Source organism: Pituophis catenifer, unplaced genomic scaffold (genome assembly GCF_029215685.1).
Source record: "Pituophis catenifer annectens isolate HBS135680 unplaced genomic scaffold, rPitCat1.0.hap2 SCAF_1, whole genome shotgun sequence".
NCBI lineage: Eukaryota > Metazoa > Chordata > Lepidosauria > Squamata > Colubridae > Pituophis > Pituophis catenifer.
The window spans coordinates 61,213,916-61,228,762 of NW_027256881.1; the positions used below are offsets into that span (position 1 = coordinate 61,213,916).

The 14,847-nt window shown below is 37.5% G+C and overlaps 1 protein-coding gene across 1 annotated transcript; it reads right to left on the reverse strand.

Moving 5' to 3' along the window:
* Positions 1–679: 679 nt before the first annotated feature.
* POLH (DNA polymerase eta) lies at positions 680–14,250 on the reverse strand. Its single transcript, XM_070932486.1, has 10 exons — positions 14,030–14,250; positions 12,837–12,971; positions 11,967–12,184; positions 11,020–11,189; positions 8,191–8,294; positions 7,818–7,937; positions 6,410–6,533; positions 5,594–5,659; positions 4,833–5,002; positions 680–4,315 (listed from the first exon to the last, which is right to left on the reverse strand). The coding sequence occupies exons 1-10, from the start codon at positions 14,164–14,166 to the stop codon at positions 3,517–3,519; spliced, it is 2,043 nt and encodes a 680-aa protein (XP_070788587.1). The 5' UTR covers positions 14,167–14,250; the 3' UTR covers positions 680–3,516.
* Positions 14,251–14,847: the final 597 nt, after the last annotated feature.

Genomic DNA, 14,847 nt, shown 5'->3' on the forward strand with positions numbered 1-14,847 from the left:
ACCCATTTGTTGGTGCTGCAATGGTGGTTATATAACATCAGCTACACTATATTAGTTCCTGTTGTTCTGAAGTGCAATAGAATGAAGCAGTATTACAAAGAAGTCAATCATTCCTATTAAACTTCAGGCTTACACATGCACACACACATAGACTACTCGGGGTGGCTCACAATAACTAAAGAAAAATACAATAACCAGTAAAAAAAATTTTTTTAAATCAGACAAATGTTTTCACTCTCCCTGGCCAAAGTCCTCAGCACAGAACCAGGTCTTCTAGTCCTTTTAAACAACAGCATGGATCTCAAGGTGGAAGAGATCTCATTCCAGAAAACAGGCACTGCTACAGAGGAGGTGTGCTGGGATACCAATGGAGAATATTAATCAAAAGGAATTGGGAGTGTGCCATTGCTGTAGTTTCAAATCGGCTGGATAGATGCTATGGGAGTCGGGCGGTCTTCCAGTAACCAGGCTTTATGCTATGTAAACTTTATAAATATGTATTTATTTATTTTTATTTTTATTAGATTTATATGCTGCCCTATCTCCATAGGACTCAGGGCAGCTCACAACAATTAAGATATACAATCCCAATCCAAGTAAGAAACATGTTAAAATACATATTAAACGCATATTAAAATACATTAAAAATCATAGAAATAATAGAAATCTGAATTGTATCTGGAAGCAATAAGTTTTATTTTGCTAAACTAATCAACAAAAAAGAAAATGCATACTCAAGCATTAAAAGAACAATATATTCTAAAATTCGTAAGCATAGTAATGAGTAATAAAGACAGAAATACACAAGATCAGAAAATAATGTCAAACAGAATTCAAATAATGTTGATAATATTGATGATGACAGTATTCCTTGCCCCCTTTAAAAAAAATATTAATTCAAATATAGCAATATTGCATTTTTGCAAGGCCGGTATGGACTTCTCCCTACTTTAAATTCATTTAACCAAGTTCCAGGCCCAAAATTTTCACAATTTTTGCTAGATTCCAAATACTGGAATATGCGAAAGAAACATATGTGTGTATTTAACATAATGTGATTGATCCAAAATTGTCATCAGAACAGTAATAGGATAAGAGCAAACCATATGGGAATGCTCCAACCCCTAAATTATATCTCCATCAGCAGGAACACTAACCAATCCTTGCTAAATTTTATTTGGGGCATCTCATAAAACAAAGCAAATTTTAAATGCACTACATTCATTTTAAGATTATAGGAAGTTAATTTCACATTTAATACAACTCTCCATTGGTTTATAGGACAGGACATTTAAGCATGCGTTCCAAAGATCATGTAAATAATATCAATTTCACCAATTTCCTTCAACTTCTTACAAAGAAGGATTACTGGTTTAGGAGCCACAGATGATTCTTCCAGCTCTTCTGACAACTGCAGTGTTAACAGATCCAGATTCAAATAACAAATACTTAAGTTGCATATATTGTAATGCCAAGACGTATTCTACGGTAGATCAAAATAAATGCTGCAAAGGCTATAAACAGGTTCTTCCAAATGAGTGGATCCAAAATAATGAGACTATTTATCCCAGGGGTGTCAAACTCACATCGTCATATCATCACGTGACGTATCGGGACTTTTTTTCCCTTCGCTAAACTGGGTGTGGACGTAGCCAATGTGTGACACATCCGGCCCGTGAGCCGGGAGTTTGACAGTCCTGATTTATCCAATAGTACATTATTTTTAATTAAATTAAGATTATTCCATCGTGCAATTTTGTCATAGATAAAAAGAACAAATTATAGAAGAGAATATTTGTAGCTGAGGGTTGAACTGTGGAGTCTTTGGTGTTCTCTGAACTTGGTTGTTTTCTTGCAGATGTTTCATTAACAAACTAGGTAACATTATCAGTACTACCCTGTTTCCGCAAAAATAAGACATACCCTCATAATAAGCCCAATCAGGCTTTTTAGCGCATGCGCTAAAATAACCCTCCTCCTGAAAATAAGCGCTCCCTGAAAATATTTAAATGCAGAGCTGGAAATCAGGTAAAACTGCAAGAGGAGCCCCATCTTGCTCCACACGCCCCAAAATAATAAGACCTCCCCAAAAATAAGGCCAAGCACTTATTTCGGGGTTTAAAAAAATATAAGACAGTGTCTTATTTTTGGGGAAACACAGTAGTAGGGAGTGGGTTTGCTCTGATTTTATACACTAGTAGTTTACCCTGTCAGTGTTGGTGGGAGTGGTCTTGGTGGGAGTGGTCTTGGTGCCTCCTTCATTGGGCTGTTGTTTACTGTTTGGCTTTGGAAAAATAAAAGCCATTGGAGTTGGGCGGTTAATAAAATAAAGGTCATTGGAGTTGGGTGGCTAATAAATTCAAATAAATAAGTATTTTTTCTTGGGATGGTGCATTATGTTGCGCACAAAAAAAATCCTATTTACATTATGGTTTAGCATTTTGGAACCATAAGGCCTATGTCTTAGCATACGATAGTTTCATTTACTAAAAAGAATGCTTGACCTAAACAACATAGAATTCTACTCCCAGAAGAGACAATATTGCTACTGAGAAATGCCTACAGTCAAACAAATAAAAATAGAAAAGCATATTAAGAGGCTTTTTATACAAGTTTAGAAAAAGAAGCATTCAAACATATGGAAAGGTTCTTAAGAAATAAAATAAAAAAACCAAGAAAGTGAGAACTGAACTGTTGTTTTCCAAAGGTTGTGGATTCCTCAATGCTATCAATCCAGCAGAGCCAGATAGAAAAGGGTGATAGAAGTTGTAATCCACCATCTGTGGGAAGACTAGATTTTTCTCCTGTCTTAAAATCAAATCCAAAATTCTGTGCTTTCTAATATCAAGATTGCTTACGATTTTCACTCATTTATTATTTATTTATTTATTTATTTATTTTATTTCTATACCGCCCTTCTCCCGAGGGACTCAGGGCGGTGTACAGCCTAATTAAAAGCACAAAGACAGACAAAGTTTAAAAATAATTAAAATTATTAAATAATAGGCTCAATTTATAAAACCCCAAATTTAAAATCCCATTTAAAACCAATTAAAAATCTTTACATTGATAGCCCAGCCTGGCAGAACAACAAGGTTTTGAGGGCACAGCGAAATACACGGAGATCAGAGATTTTACGAATTTCTGGTTCATTCATGGTAATCTTGACTGTAATCTGGCTCTTAGAACCTCTACATGAATGCAAGACTTCTGAAATAAGCAAATCTTTTACATGATAGAAAGATGGTAGAAAATTTTTACTTACAGAGCTCCATTTTAAAACTAGTCATGGGACAACTACAGAACTATTAGCAGAACGCAATTTCATTGTCACATTGTCCATTGTCATCTTGTCAATAAAGTAACAGAAGGCCCTGCAGATAGCATACCTTTGATTACAGATTTTTATTCCCATTCATTAGCTCCCAGAAAGATTACGTTTTAAGGAATAATTTATTAGGATTAGTTTATTAGGGAAAGTACATTTTCTAAGTCGCCAGTTACTCAAGTGAGCAACTATGGTGGCAATGGTTTAAAAAAGAAATCTAAAGTCCTAGTCCCATCTTGCTTTGGTCGTTTGGCACTGGTGGTTCTCTGTTCCCTTGATTTATTTTTCTCCTTCATTGGACTGGCAAGAGATTCAACTGATCTGAAAGAGTTAGACCCCGAGAAAGAATTCTGAAGTTCTACAGCAAAGTGGTAATCTAAATGTTCAGTATACTCCCACACTGCCACTTTTTGGTTACATTTCTCACACAACAAGCTATCATCCATTGAAGAGGGATCAGCCAAACTCATAGCTCCCTCCTGCAAAAGCCCAGAAGCAGTCTGCATGTTTTCTTCTTTAAATGAATCAGGAAGAATTTTCATTTCTGAAAATGATACATAGCCTTCACCAGTCAAAGTGGCATCTTGCAACGGTTGTTCCATCACCTGCTGTTTCTGCATCACGTTTGGGTTGCTTGTTTCCGTTAAGCCTTCTGAAACTTGGCTGCTGTTGTGCGAACTCTTGGTCTGAATAGCCGGTGGTACTATCATATCACTTACACCAGGAACAAAACAGCCAGCGACAGCCTGGGCTTGTTTTCTTTTTGCTGCCCTTTGAAAGAGTATTTCAATAGCATTAACTGCCTTCTTGCTGGTCTCCTTTTTGGGACTTTCAAGGAACTTTGCATTCATGGTTTCTTTAATGGCAGTGGTGGGTTGAGTACGTTGGCTCTGATTAGTCAGGAAGGAAGTAATGTCCACAGACGATACTGTAGATGCCTCAGAAAACTTGCTTACGCAGAGCTGAAGAAGTGTAACAGGAGGAGACCTAATGATAGAAGCAAATTATCAAGCATTTCAAAAGAAAACCACTCTCAAAACTAAACTAGACTATAATTTTTCCAGTAATTTGACTTCTGTAAGCATGGAAGAATCTGTCCCAAAATTATTCTTTCTGTTTACTCTTTCTCCTAGTTAGTACTTCCTTTCAGGTTTTTTCTTTCTTTAGTTCAAAAATAACTACCCAAGCAAGATACACCGCTGACTTCTAATTGATAACTAGCACTCCAAATTTTGTTCTGTCCCATTTTTAATGCAAATTTTCCTTCTCACACTATATGACTAGCTTCTTTGCCAACATCATGCACAGAATCTTCTAATGAGCCAGTATATGCCTGGTAACCCTTATTTTTCAAACAAAAAAAAGTTCCTACTGATCTCATTCTATTATTATATTTCATCTCCTAACTATTACTGCACATGACAAAATTTAAGCAGCAAGGATAGGAACCATTTTTCCCCCTCCACAGTAGCTTATTCTTAAATTCAAGAAGTAAAGTTCTTACCATGTTGCTTGCTGGCCTGCTGCTGTGTTACAGTTCTGGATTAGTGCAAAGGCGTCTCTGCTAATTTTTTGAGCATCATACTGGGACAAGGCACAGCAGCGCGTTAGATTGGTATGTTTACCACCCTGCATATGGATCCCAACGCTCAATTGTTTAGCTACCCGGTTGTTCTGTGGGAAAATAAATATATTAAATAAATGATGGAAATAGATTCATAAAAGACCGTAACAAGAAAACAACAGAAAAGGGTTAGAATTTTATCCCAGTAGAAAAGCAGGCCTAAGATTTCTATAGTTTGTGGCTGTAGCCCCTTCCCAACTCAGCCTTGGTTCTATTTTTCTTTCTTCCATCTGGGCCAAGAGGCAGTAGAATGCATCCATTCATGAATGGATTAATTGAATTAAGAAATAGACAATGAATTAAGAAACAGGAAACTCTGAGCTAGTGCAAAGGAACAAAGACTGTAGAAAAAATGGCCTCAGCAGGCTTTTAAAATGATCGTCTTTCATTTTTTCAATCTTTTGTTTCCTCCTTGCCCATCCTACTGAATTTTTTTCACTATTTTCATTCTTCAGAGCAGACATCCATTTATTTATCACCAGAAATTATACTCAAGATCATGGTAGTCAATTCTGCAGCAAAATACTTGTGAGAAAGCCCTGAATTAAACTGTTCAAATCCCATCAAATAGCAAAAGCTGTTCTCCCATATATGTTTCAGTTCTATACAAATATATATTGGTTAGATAACATTATGCCTACCTGGTCTCTATCCTTATTCAATCTCTCTTCCAGCTCCAAGGCCAACTGCAAGAGCCAATACTGCACCTTCAGACAACATTACAATACAGTTATAATCTTAGGACTATGGTTAATATGCTGCTAACTTAAAATCAAATCAAAATAAAATCTTTGTTTTCTGAACTGTCAGATTCCCATCTCTTCAAAATCAGAATCAGAATCTTTGTATACAGAGATATAACAGCAATACAAAATCAATATCACATAATCTATGCAGCTGGAAAAGTACCGAAATACAGAGCAGAATAACTTTCTGCTTATGGTCCAAGAAATCTATAATCCAAATTATTTCAATATATTATAAGAGCTATAGGGTATTCCCACTAATTGAACTGTCAAAGGAGGTTTTCCAACAGTCTCTTTACTGATTGCTGAAGAACTAAGTGCAATGATTCTAAGGGTGCAAGTCCCTTCCTCCAACAGCAAATTATATTTATCCATGCAGTACGGTAGTAGAAGAGCTATTTGCTATTCTAAATTGACATTTTGTGTCTCTGCCTCTTTATTGCTAATCTGAATATGCAGCCACCCTAAAATGGGAGGATAATAGGTTATACTCCAGTTAATGAGAAGGCAGTTGGTTGGCTGTGAATATTTCTATATAGTTTGCACTAGAATTAAGGAGTATAATAAAGGGGCAGTTATTTTGGATTTCTGAATTAATAAGCCTATATAAATTTTGCCAAAATGTATTCCAAATGTATTGCCAAAATGTATTCCAATTGGCTCAACGCTTGCCAGTCCAAACCACATGCTATTCTCTCTGCACTTTTTTACCTGCTTCTGAGTAGCCAATGCTGTTTTTCCAGGGAAATTCTTACTGCAACCAATGGACTTTGGCAATTGTCTAGCTTTCACAGGCTCAAAGTCAATTCCTCTGCACAGTTCATATAACCAGGATCTGTAAATCATACATAGAACCCCAAGTAAATAATACTTCTAAGTTTGCAACTAATCGTGATTTATGTTGCTATTCGTTTAATTATCCAAAATATTTGGAAGTTGCATCAATTTAAAATAAAGGATTCCAAAATGGATAATTTAACGAACATTAAGTACCATTTATATATTTCCATTAAAGCCACATTTTGCTCAGTAGATCCCAAAGTCACCCAACTAGGTGCAAAATAATGGCTCAAAAAGGCAGATACAGAGTTAAGGAACACAGAGTCTCTGACACAGGATTTAGTTTTCAGTATCCAAATAGATTATATGTATCTACATTTTTATATCCACAAATCTTCTGAATTACTGCTCCTATTGTTGAAACACTGGAAATCATAAATTCTTCTTTTAAACTCTTAATATCATTTTGTGGGGTACTACAAACCAAAAGTAACATTGGCCACCCAGAGGCCATCCATCTCTGCCCATCTGTTTTACATTACAACAACATATTCCCATTTGCATTTGTTGTATTTTAAGACATCAATGAATTCTGCGCTGAGCTCAGTAAAGTAAAAACAGAAGACCAAATTAGATATCATTTAAAAAACATAAAAAGATGACTGCAAGAGATCAATATTTGTGGCTGAAGGGAAGCTGGGGATATAATTCAATACATTGCTGTATTAGCTGGAAAGCTATTAGAGGAAGATTTCATTTGGCACGCATTCACTGATTATCCCATTTGTCAATCCAAACAGCATTCCAAGGGGGTTAGAATAGCCTCGCATTGTATCAACTAGTCTTATGATTTATTTGTTATCACATTTGGCTGATTTTTTTTAACTGAAAACCCTTCATTTCAAAATAGAACATATTTCATGCAATTCTGCATTTGTTTCTCATTGTTTCCTAAAATGTCTATTTTTCCCTTGGAATAAGTGAATAAGCAAAAGAAAACATCAGATCATACAGATTCACATTCTCAGCAGAACTAGCCTACTTTCTACACACTCCATTCCAAGTTAAGTACTAAACAGCCTATACCAGTGATGGCTAACCTTTTCAGAACCGAGTGCCAAAACTGGAGTGCACATGTGCATGCGCGCCAGAGCACCGGAACCCAGAAAGGAGCAACTGGCCAGCACGCATGTGCATAGAGGCCAGCTGCTCTTCCAGGTTCCGTTGCGCACATGTGCACCAGACAGCTGGCCAGCATGCCACCTCTGGCTCGTGCCATCACGGACCTAAGCAGAAAAAGAAAACACATAGAATCCAAAATTTCAAAGAAGTGACTTGCCCAGTCTTCTCTCCAAAATGTGTCTGAAGTTGTGATTCATTGAACTGGATCAGCTCTCCCATATATTGCACTCCGAGGCATTCAGTAATAGAAGCACCTAGTTTCCCTCCAAGGTTGCGACTACAGGAGAAAAAGAAATCAATTGGATGGAGAAAAAAAAAGATACTAGATCTGGGTACCAATCAGCAAAAGAGGGAAAGACTGCAGGATTTGCTCTATTTGACAAATAGCTAAAGCATGTTGACAGAAACAGTAATGAATAAGTAGTTTCTGCCTATACTAGTAGGAATCAAGCACAAATATGCCCAAGTAGTAACATGCAGGAGAAAAGGATAACTTTGAAATTCATGGCTATATCCTCAGTTTTACGTACATGTTGCCGATTGGCATCTTGCTAAAGAGCTGAGGAACAGCCCCCTGTGATACCAGAGTCTGTCGATTTGGTTTGTTGAGGCCACAGGCCAGTTTTGCTAATACCTGAAACGAACCAAACGGCTAGTTTAGCAACAGTGGCTTTTCAATTTCCTACATTCAAATTTTAGAACAAAAGAAATCAAAATATAGGACATAGTGCAAACACAACTACTCAAAAGTACATAAAAATAAGCACTATATTGTGGAATTTCAAAGACACAATGACACATGTAACCCACTTAACCAAAAGGAAATTATATCTGGTCCAAAAATATAAATTTTCATGTTTTCCCTCATTTTTATTCTCATCTGTTATTTGCATTTAGTTCATCCTGTGGCCAAACACCCAACAGAATTGTATTCATTCTTAATACCAGGATGTATAAAATTACAAAAACTTTTAAAGCAAACTTGGATACAGTGATATGTTCACAGCAGTGTAGAATCCTGGAGAATAATACATTTGCTTCAACTTGGGCTACTTGCTTTTTTGGTCCAGAATAGAATTGTTTCATTTTGTGGGTGCTTATTCCAGTTTGTCCCAAAAGCCTTTGAAGGGTTAAGTGGAGTAAAACTAACCCTGAGTGGGTAGCAGACTTAGAATGTTCACCTCATAGGGAAAGCCACTTCAGACTTGACTAACTTTCTAAGAGTTTAGGACATTCCTGCAATTATATAAGGGAATGAGGTGGCTCCAGTTAGATAGGCAGATGGAAGTGTCTTTTGGGAAAAATAACAGGTCAGGTTATGAAGAAAAAAGACGAGATAACTTGTGCCAGTTGCCTCCTCCTTTTGTTATGAAGGTGGACTGTAATAATCATATTAGCTTGCCTTTTGGCCTGCGGGTGTTGTTGCTAAATGCCAAGTTAATAAATAAGATCTCCCTCCCCCTTGATCTGACCATGGATGAGGAGGTTGACCTGGAGTATAACTGAGCCCTAGGTCTCTCTCTCGCTCATATTAGGCTTGCAGAAACTATTTCTCTTCCCAGAGATGGGGGAATAGCACCCAATCCACTCTGCTATGTGGCACATATCTCAGTGGGGAGCAGTTAGGCAAATCAGATGATGACTCATCTTGAACTGGACACACTCAAAACTGTAGAAATGATAGATTTTAGGAGAAGCATTCTTATTCCACAACCTCTTACAATTATAAACAACACAGTATCAGCAGTAGAGACCTTCAGGTTTCTAGGTTCTATAATATCTCAAGACTTAAAATGGACCTCTAACATCAAAAATGTCATGAAAAGAGCACAAGAAAGAATGTTCTTCCTACACCAACTGAGAAAGATCAGACTGCTCAAAGAGCTGCTGATACAGTTTACAAAGGAATTATTGAGTCTGTCATTTGCACCTCTCTAACTGTATGGTTTGGCACTGCAACCAAACAAGACAGACACAGACTTCAATGGATAGTTAAAACTGCAGAAAAAACAATTGCTACCAGTCTGCCTTCCACTAAGGACCTGTATATTGCATGAGCCAGAAAGAGGGCTGTGAAATTATCTATAGATTCCTCACATCCTGGACATAAACTGTTTCAACTTCTTTCCTCAGTTCTATTCAACGCTATAGGGCATTGCACACAAAAGCAACTAGACACAAGGACATCCCCATGCCATCACTCTGCTAAACAACTAGTTCCCACAACACTGTCAAACTATCTAGTAGGGCTGTATTACTATTGTCCTTCTCATCTTTCCTATTTCCTTATCTTCTTATGACTATAACTTTGTTACTTATATCTTATAATTTATGTTGATTGCTTATTTAGTATCCTATGACTATCACTAAGTGTTGTACCTTATAATTTATGATGAATATATTTTATGATTATGATCATGATTTATCACTTGTTGCTTGTAGGTACAATGTGAGCTTATGCACTGGAAACAATCACACTTGGCCAATACAGAATTGAGTTGAGTTATGTTGTGTTGTGTTGTGTTCTATTCTATTCTATTCATAAGCACATTTTAGGGCATAACAACTAAAAAATAATTCTTTACCCCATACAGAGGCATAGAATCAAAATCACGTGATGTATTAGTACCATTTCATAAAGCCTTGGTAAGGCCACACCTGGAATACTGCATCCAGTTTTGGTCACCACATTACAAAAAAGATGTTGTGATTTTGAAAAAAATGCAAAGAAGAGCAACTAAGATAATTAAAGGCCTGGAGACTAAAACATATCAAGAATGGTCGCAGGATTTGGGTTTGGCTAGTCTAGAGAAAATAAGGACTGGGGGTGGGGGATGGGGAGGGGCGGACATGATAGCAATATCCCAGTATATGAGAGGTTTCCACAAAGAGGAGTGGGTCAACTTATTTCCAAAGCACCAGAGGGCAGGACAAGAAACAATGGCTGGAAACTAATAAGGAGAGAAGCAACCTGGAATTGAGGAGCAACTTCCTAACAGTGAGATCAATTAACCAATGGAACAGCTTGCTATCAGAAGTTGTGGGTTTCACATCACTGGAGGTTTTTAAGAAGAAACTGGACAGTCATTTGTCTGAAATGATATAGGGTCTCCTGCTTGAGCAGGGGGTTGGACTAGAAGATCTCTAAGGTCCCTTCCAGCTCTATTCCAATTGATTGAAACAGCATCCCCTCAGTATTATCCAACAGAACTTCCCCAAGTGTTTCAAGGTCTTTCCTTTCCTCTTTCTCTCTTTTATATTTCCTGCATTCATTGGCTACAGATTTTGACATAGACTAATCAAGAGTTCTACGTGTTGAGTGTTAGTGAGTTCAACATTAGAAAACAAGCAAGCAATACCTTATTGTGAGAAATTCCAACAGAACATTGAAATCCAGTGACAGACTCCACAGCAGCCCTCATTTCTTCCATGATCGCTGCCCCTACTGTCAGCTGCAATTCTGGATTGCTGGGATCTCCAAAAGGCAATGACTTGAGCCACTGGCACACACCACGTTGCCTTATCTCCTCTAAAAAAGAACACAAACAGATTCAAAGTAAGCATCTTGCTAGACTGTTAACCATTTATAACCATATTCATTAATGAACCACATACCAATATACCAATAAACTGTTTTTAGCATCTTAATGTCACTCATTATATAATGCCATGGTACAGTAATAATATATAACCTTACACCATGCATTTGTGTGACTGGAGTATGTGAGACCCATTCAAATGGCATAAAGGTTTGCTCAGGAAGATTTCAGTTTACACAACATGTATAAAAAATATCATTATAAAAGTTTGAAGAATATATATCAGAGCATGATTCCTAAAAAAAATAGATGTGAGAAAAGTCCCTAAATTGGACTAAACAAGCCTTGCTGGAATGTATACATGTGTAAAAGAGACCACAGTCCTAGAGAGTCAGCCCACAGAATGAGCATTTTGTGTTGATATTCTATCTTGATTTTTCTGGAATTCAAACACTGAGCTAAACCTTTAAGTGAGAAAAGCATGCATGAATGAATCTTTTAGTTCCATAAGTAAACAAGAAATGTTGGAAACCAGTCTTTGGTTCCCTATATTCTAGTTTAGGTAAAAAGAATAAGTAGTACTGAAAGTTTTTCCAGCTTCAATGTGACAATCTCAACTCATCCCTAATAGCAAAATTCACAGATGTTCAAGTGAATGCAGTTGAGTGAGAGAATCCAATCTGCTTGCAAATGCTATTCAATTCCCCAGAAAACATAACTGGCCTGAAATGGAGTCTCTCTCTCCCCTCCCCCCACCCCCCCACTACCTTTGTTGTCCGTAGTTTCTTCTTCTTCAAGGCTATTTGGGAATCCTTGAATATACGTAGTTCCCAATTGCTCTATTGAAATAGGTTGACCCTTCATCTTCTTCAGCCTTTCCTGTATAGCTTGTGTTAAGTCCAGATAAGCTTCATCGATGCTGGCACGTTCAATCACAGCAAAACGTGACATCACTTCCATCACCTCTATGCTGGCTTCTCTATATCTACATGGAGACACCAAATATATGTTGTTATTTCTGTTTATCCTGTCCTTTCCATCTCAGGACTCTAATAAAAATCTGGCCATCAAAGTGATGGATCTGTAGCATTTGACAACTTACATGAAAACCCTTCAACACCATTTTTGTTTGTTTTTGTATAGCTTCAGAAACTCTGAAATTATACATTAAAATTCAGCAACAAACTATTCATGCTGATCGTAGTTCTATGATCTTCAGTAAGAAGTAGTAAAATGAATAGAAAATGAGATATGCAAAGCTTCGGGCTTTACTTTAAAAAATGAGGTAAAACCCTGTCCAGTTTGCCACACATACACATACATGCAGAAATTCATCTAATTCATTCCTAGTTGTACTATTACATCACTGTCTTGAATACTGTTACCGTATGATTATATTTTTTAAAGAAGAATAGACTGAACGTACTGCATCCAGTTTTTAAGAGGCAGGTTAACATATTTCTTTAAACTGTTTGGAAAACAAACATAAGTTCCAAAAGCAGAAAATTCACCCAAAAGCAGCTGTGATTAAGAACCATACGGAAACATCTTTGTTTGCTTGTTTCAGATGGTTTCACAATCACCCAATGAGATGGGGGACAAGAGAAATTGTAAAAAGCTACCAATCTCAGGTTTACCTGGTGAGATCTGCTTTGCCACGGGCCTCTGGCACTCTAGCCAACTCGAGATCTGGGCACAACTTCTTGGCATCATTAGCCCACATGTTTCTTTTAACTCCAAAAGCACGTGCTTCATAGCTCACAGCAATTATCCTGAATACCATGAGGGGAAATATATTAGACATTACATGAAGGACAAAATGATCATTTCCCCCAGTTTAGCATTAGACAGGAGAACTTTCACAGGTTTCACAGTATCACCTACGCACTGAATACTTCTCAGGATTTTCTTCTTCAACCATAGAATATTTAATCATTTTTGAGGGAACATTCATTCCTAAAGATTTTTAGAAGACATTCAGAGGCTATAAACCTGTGATAATTGACAGCTAGGGTTCCCCCCTCCCCCAGGTTAAAAATATATATTTTGGGCGAGGCTGAGCAAAAATTATCCTATTCAAGAATTCTAGAGTTCTATATATAAAACACAACAGTAAAGGACCAGACAAATTTTAGAGAAGCAATCTGAGAGAGACCTGATATTTAAAATGAGGACACAACAGAAGCTGGCCCAGAAATAACATGGATACATGAAACATTTTCTCCCGTTACTGTTTACGAATACATTATTTAATCTAGATATGTATGCAAAGCAAAATACTGAAGACATTCGGCATTTTTCCCCTTATGGTAAATAATATGCTTGTTAACAGAAGGAAGACATTTTTTTGTCTGTGTCCTTGAATTGGCTTTTTGACTGACTGGACTAATCCCTGCAGTTTTCTTGGCAATATTTCATAAATTCTGCCCTCTTTCCCTAGGGCTGAGAGAGAGGGAGAGGCGCAAGGTCACCCAGTCGGCTTGTATCCTCATCACACCAACCTGGCTCAAAGAAAAGTAGAATTAAGTTAAAACGTATCTCCGCGAAGTTGCCGTTTGTTTGTGGTTCTTTTAACCAACAATGCCGGAAGGAGACACGGCTCCTTTGTTTTCTGAAGCGAGTTATTCCTTCGCCTCGATTATCTAACACAGTGTTTCTCGACCTTGGTAGCTTGAAGATGGGTGGACTTCAACTCCCAGAATCCCCCAGCCAGCAACGCTGGCTGGGGGATTCTGGGAGTTGAAGTCCACCCATCTTCAAGCTACCAAGGTTGAGAAACACTGATCCAACACTTCATTTTGTTCCCAGCCTATAAAGAGGAGCTTCCTACCCGCCACCTTTCCACGTCTTATACTGCACCACGACACACGGCTTTCCATGCAGACGGGGATCCAGCCGTCGCTCCACCTGTATATAGAAACAGTCCATATCCGCCAAAGCCACCACTCGCTCCTGCCCCCGAACCATGACGGCCACCGAAAAAGGATTAAACCGAAGCCAAAAGTAGGAGAAGCACAGGAATCCAGGATAAACTCCCTGCCTGAGTTACGTTCCCGCCGTCGGAAAGGATTAAAGAAAAAAAACAACAACTCCTCCTCCCTTCTACGCTTTCTAATTTCCGCCCAAAACTCAAGGCACCTTGGGAAACGTAGTTTTAAAAGGAAACATACCATAAAAGTAATTTCCTTCGAATATAAGCTCAGCTTGGCCTAATCTCCTCCCTCTTTTAATATGTAAATTTTAATCTGTTTTTAAATTATTGGGGTGTTTTTAATTTGTCTGGGCCAAAATGATTTAATTTGATTTTAACTGGTTTTTAAATTTTTTGTATTTATGTATTTTATTGTTTGGCTGTTCACCGCCCTGAGTCCTTCGGGAGTAGGGCGGTATATAAATCAAATAAAAATAAAAATAAAATAAAATAAAACTCCTCGTGTTTTTTTATGGATAGATCCATATTTTTCCGAGTACGAAAACGATTTGCCTTTGCCTTCTCTGGAGAGGGAACGATTTGCCTTTGCCTTCTCTCTTTTTCTTTTTTTCAATTTCCCACACTATGGGATTGTCCCAAAAGTGCTTTTATAAAAGGCAACTGGATTTTGTTTTTTCCCTAAAGAAGCTTCCTGGATGAGAAGGGAAATGTCTTCA

What these genes read in the sequence shown, in the direction of transcription:
- POLH (XM_070932486.1), bottom strand. Translation starts at nt 14,166, where the DNA reads ATGGTTCGGGGGCAGGAGCGAGTGGTGGCTTTGGCGGATATGGACTGT. An exon ending in GGCAAAGCAGATCTCACCAG is followed by an intron (nt 12,185 to 12,836) that starts GTAAACCTGAGA and finishes GTCTCCATGTAG; the next exon opens with ATATAGAGAAGCCAGCATAG. An exon ending in CATTGGCTACTCAGAAGCAG is followed by an intron (nt 5,660 to 6,409) that starts GTAAAAAAGTGC and finishes TGTTGTCTGAAG; the next exon opens with GTGCAGTATTGGCTCTTGCA.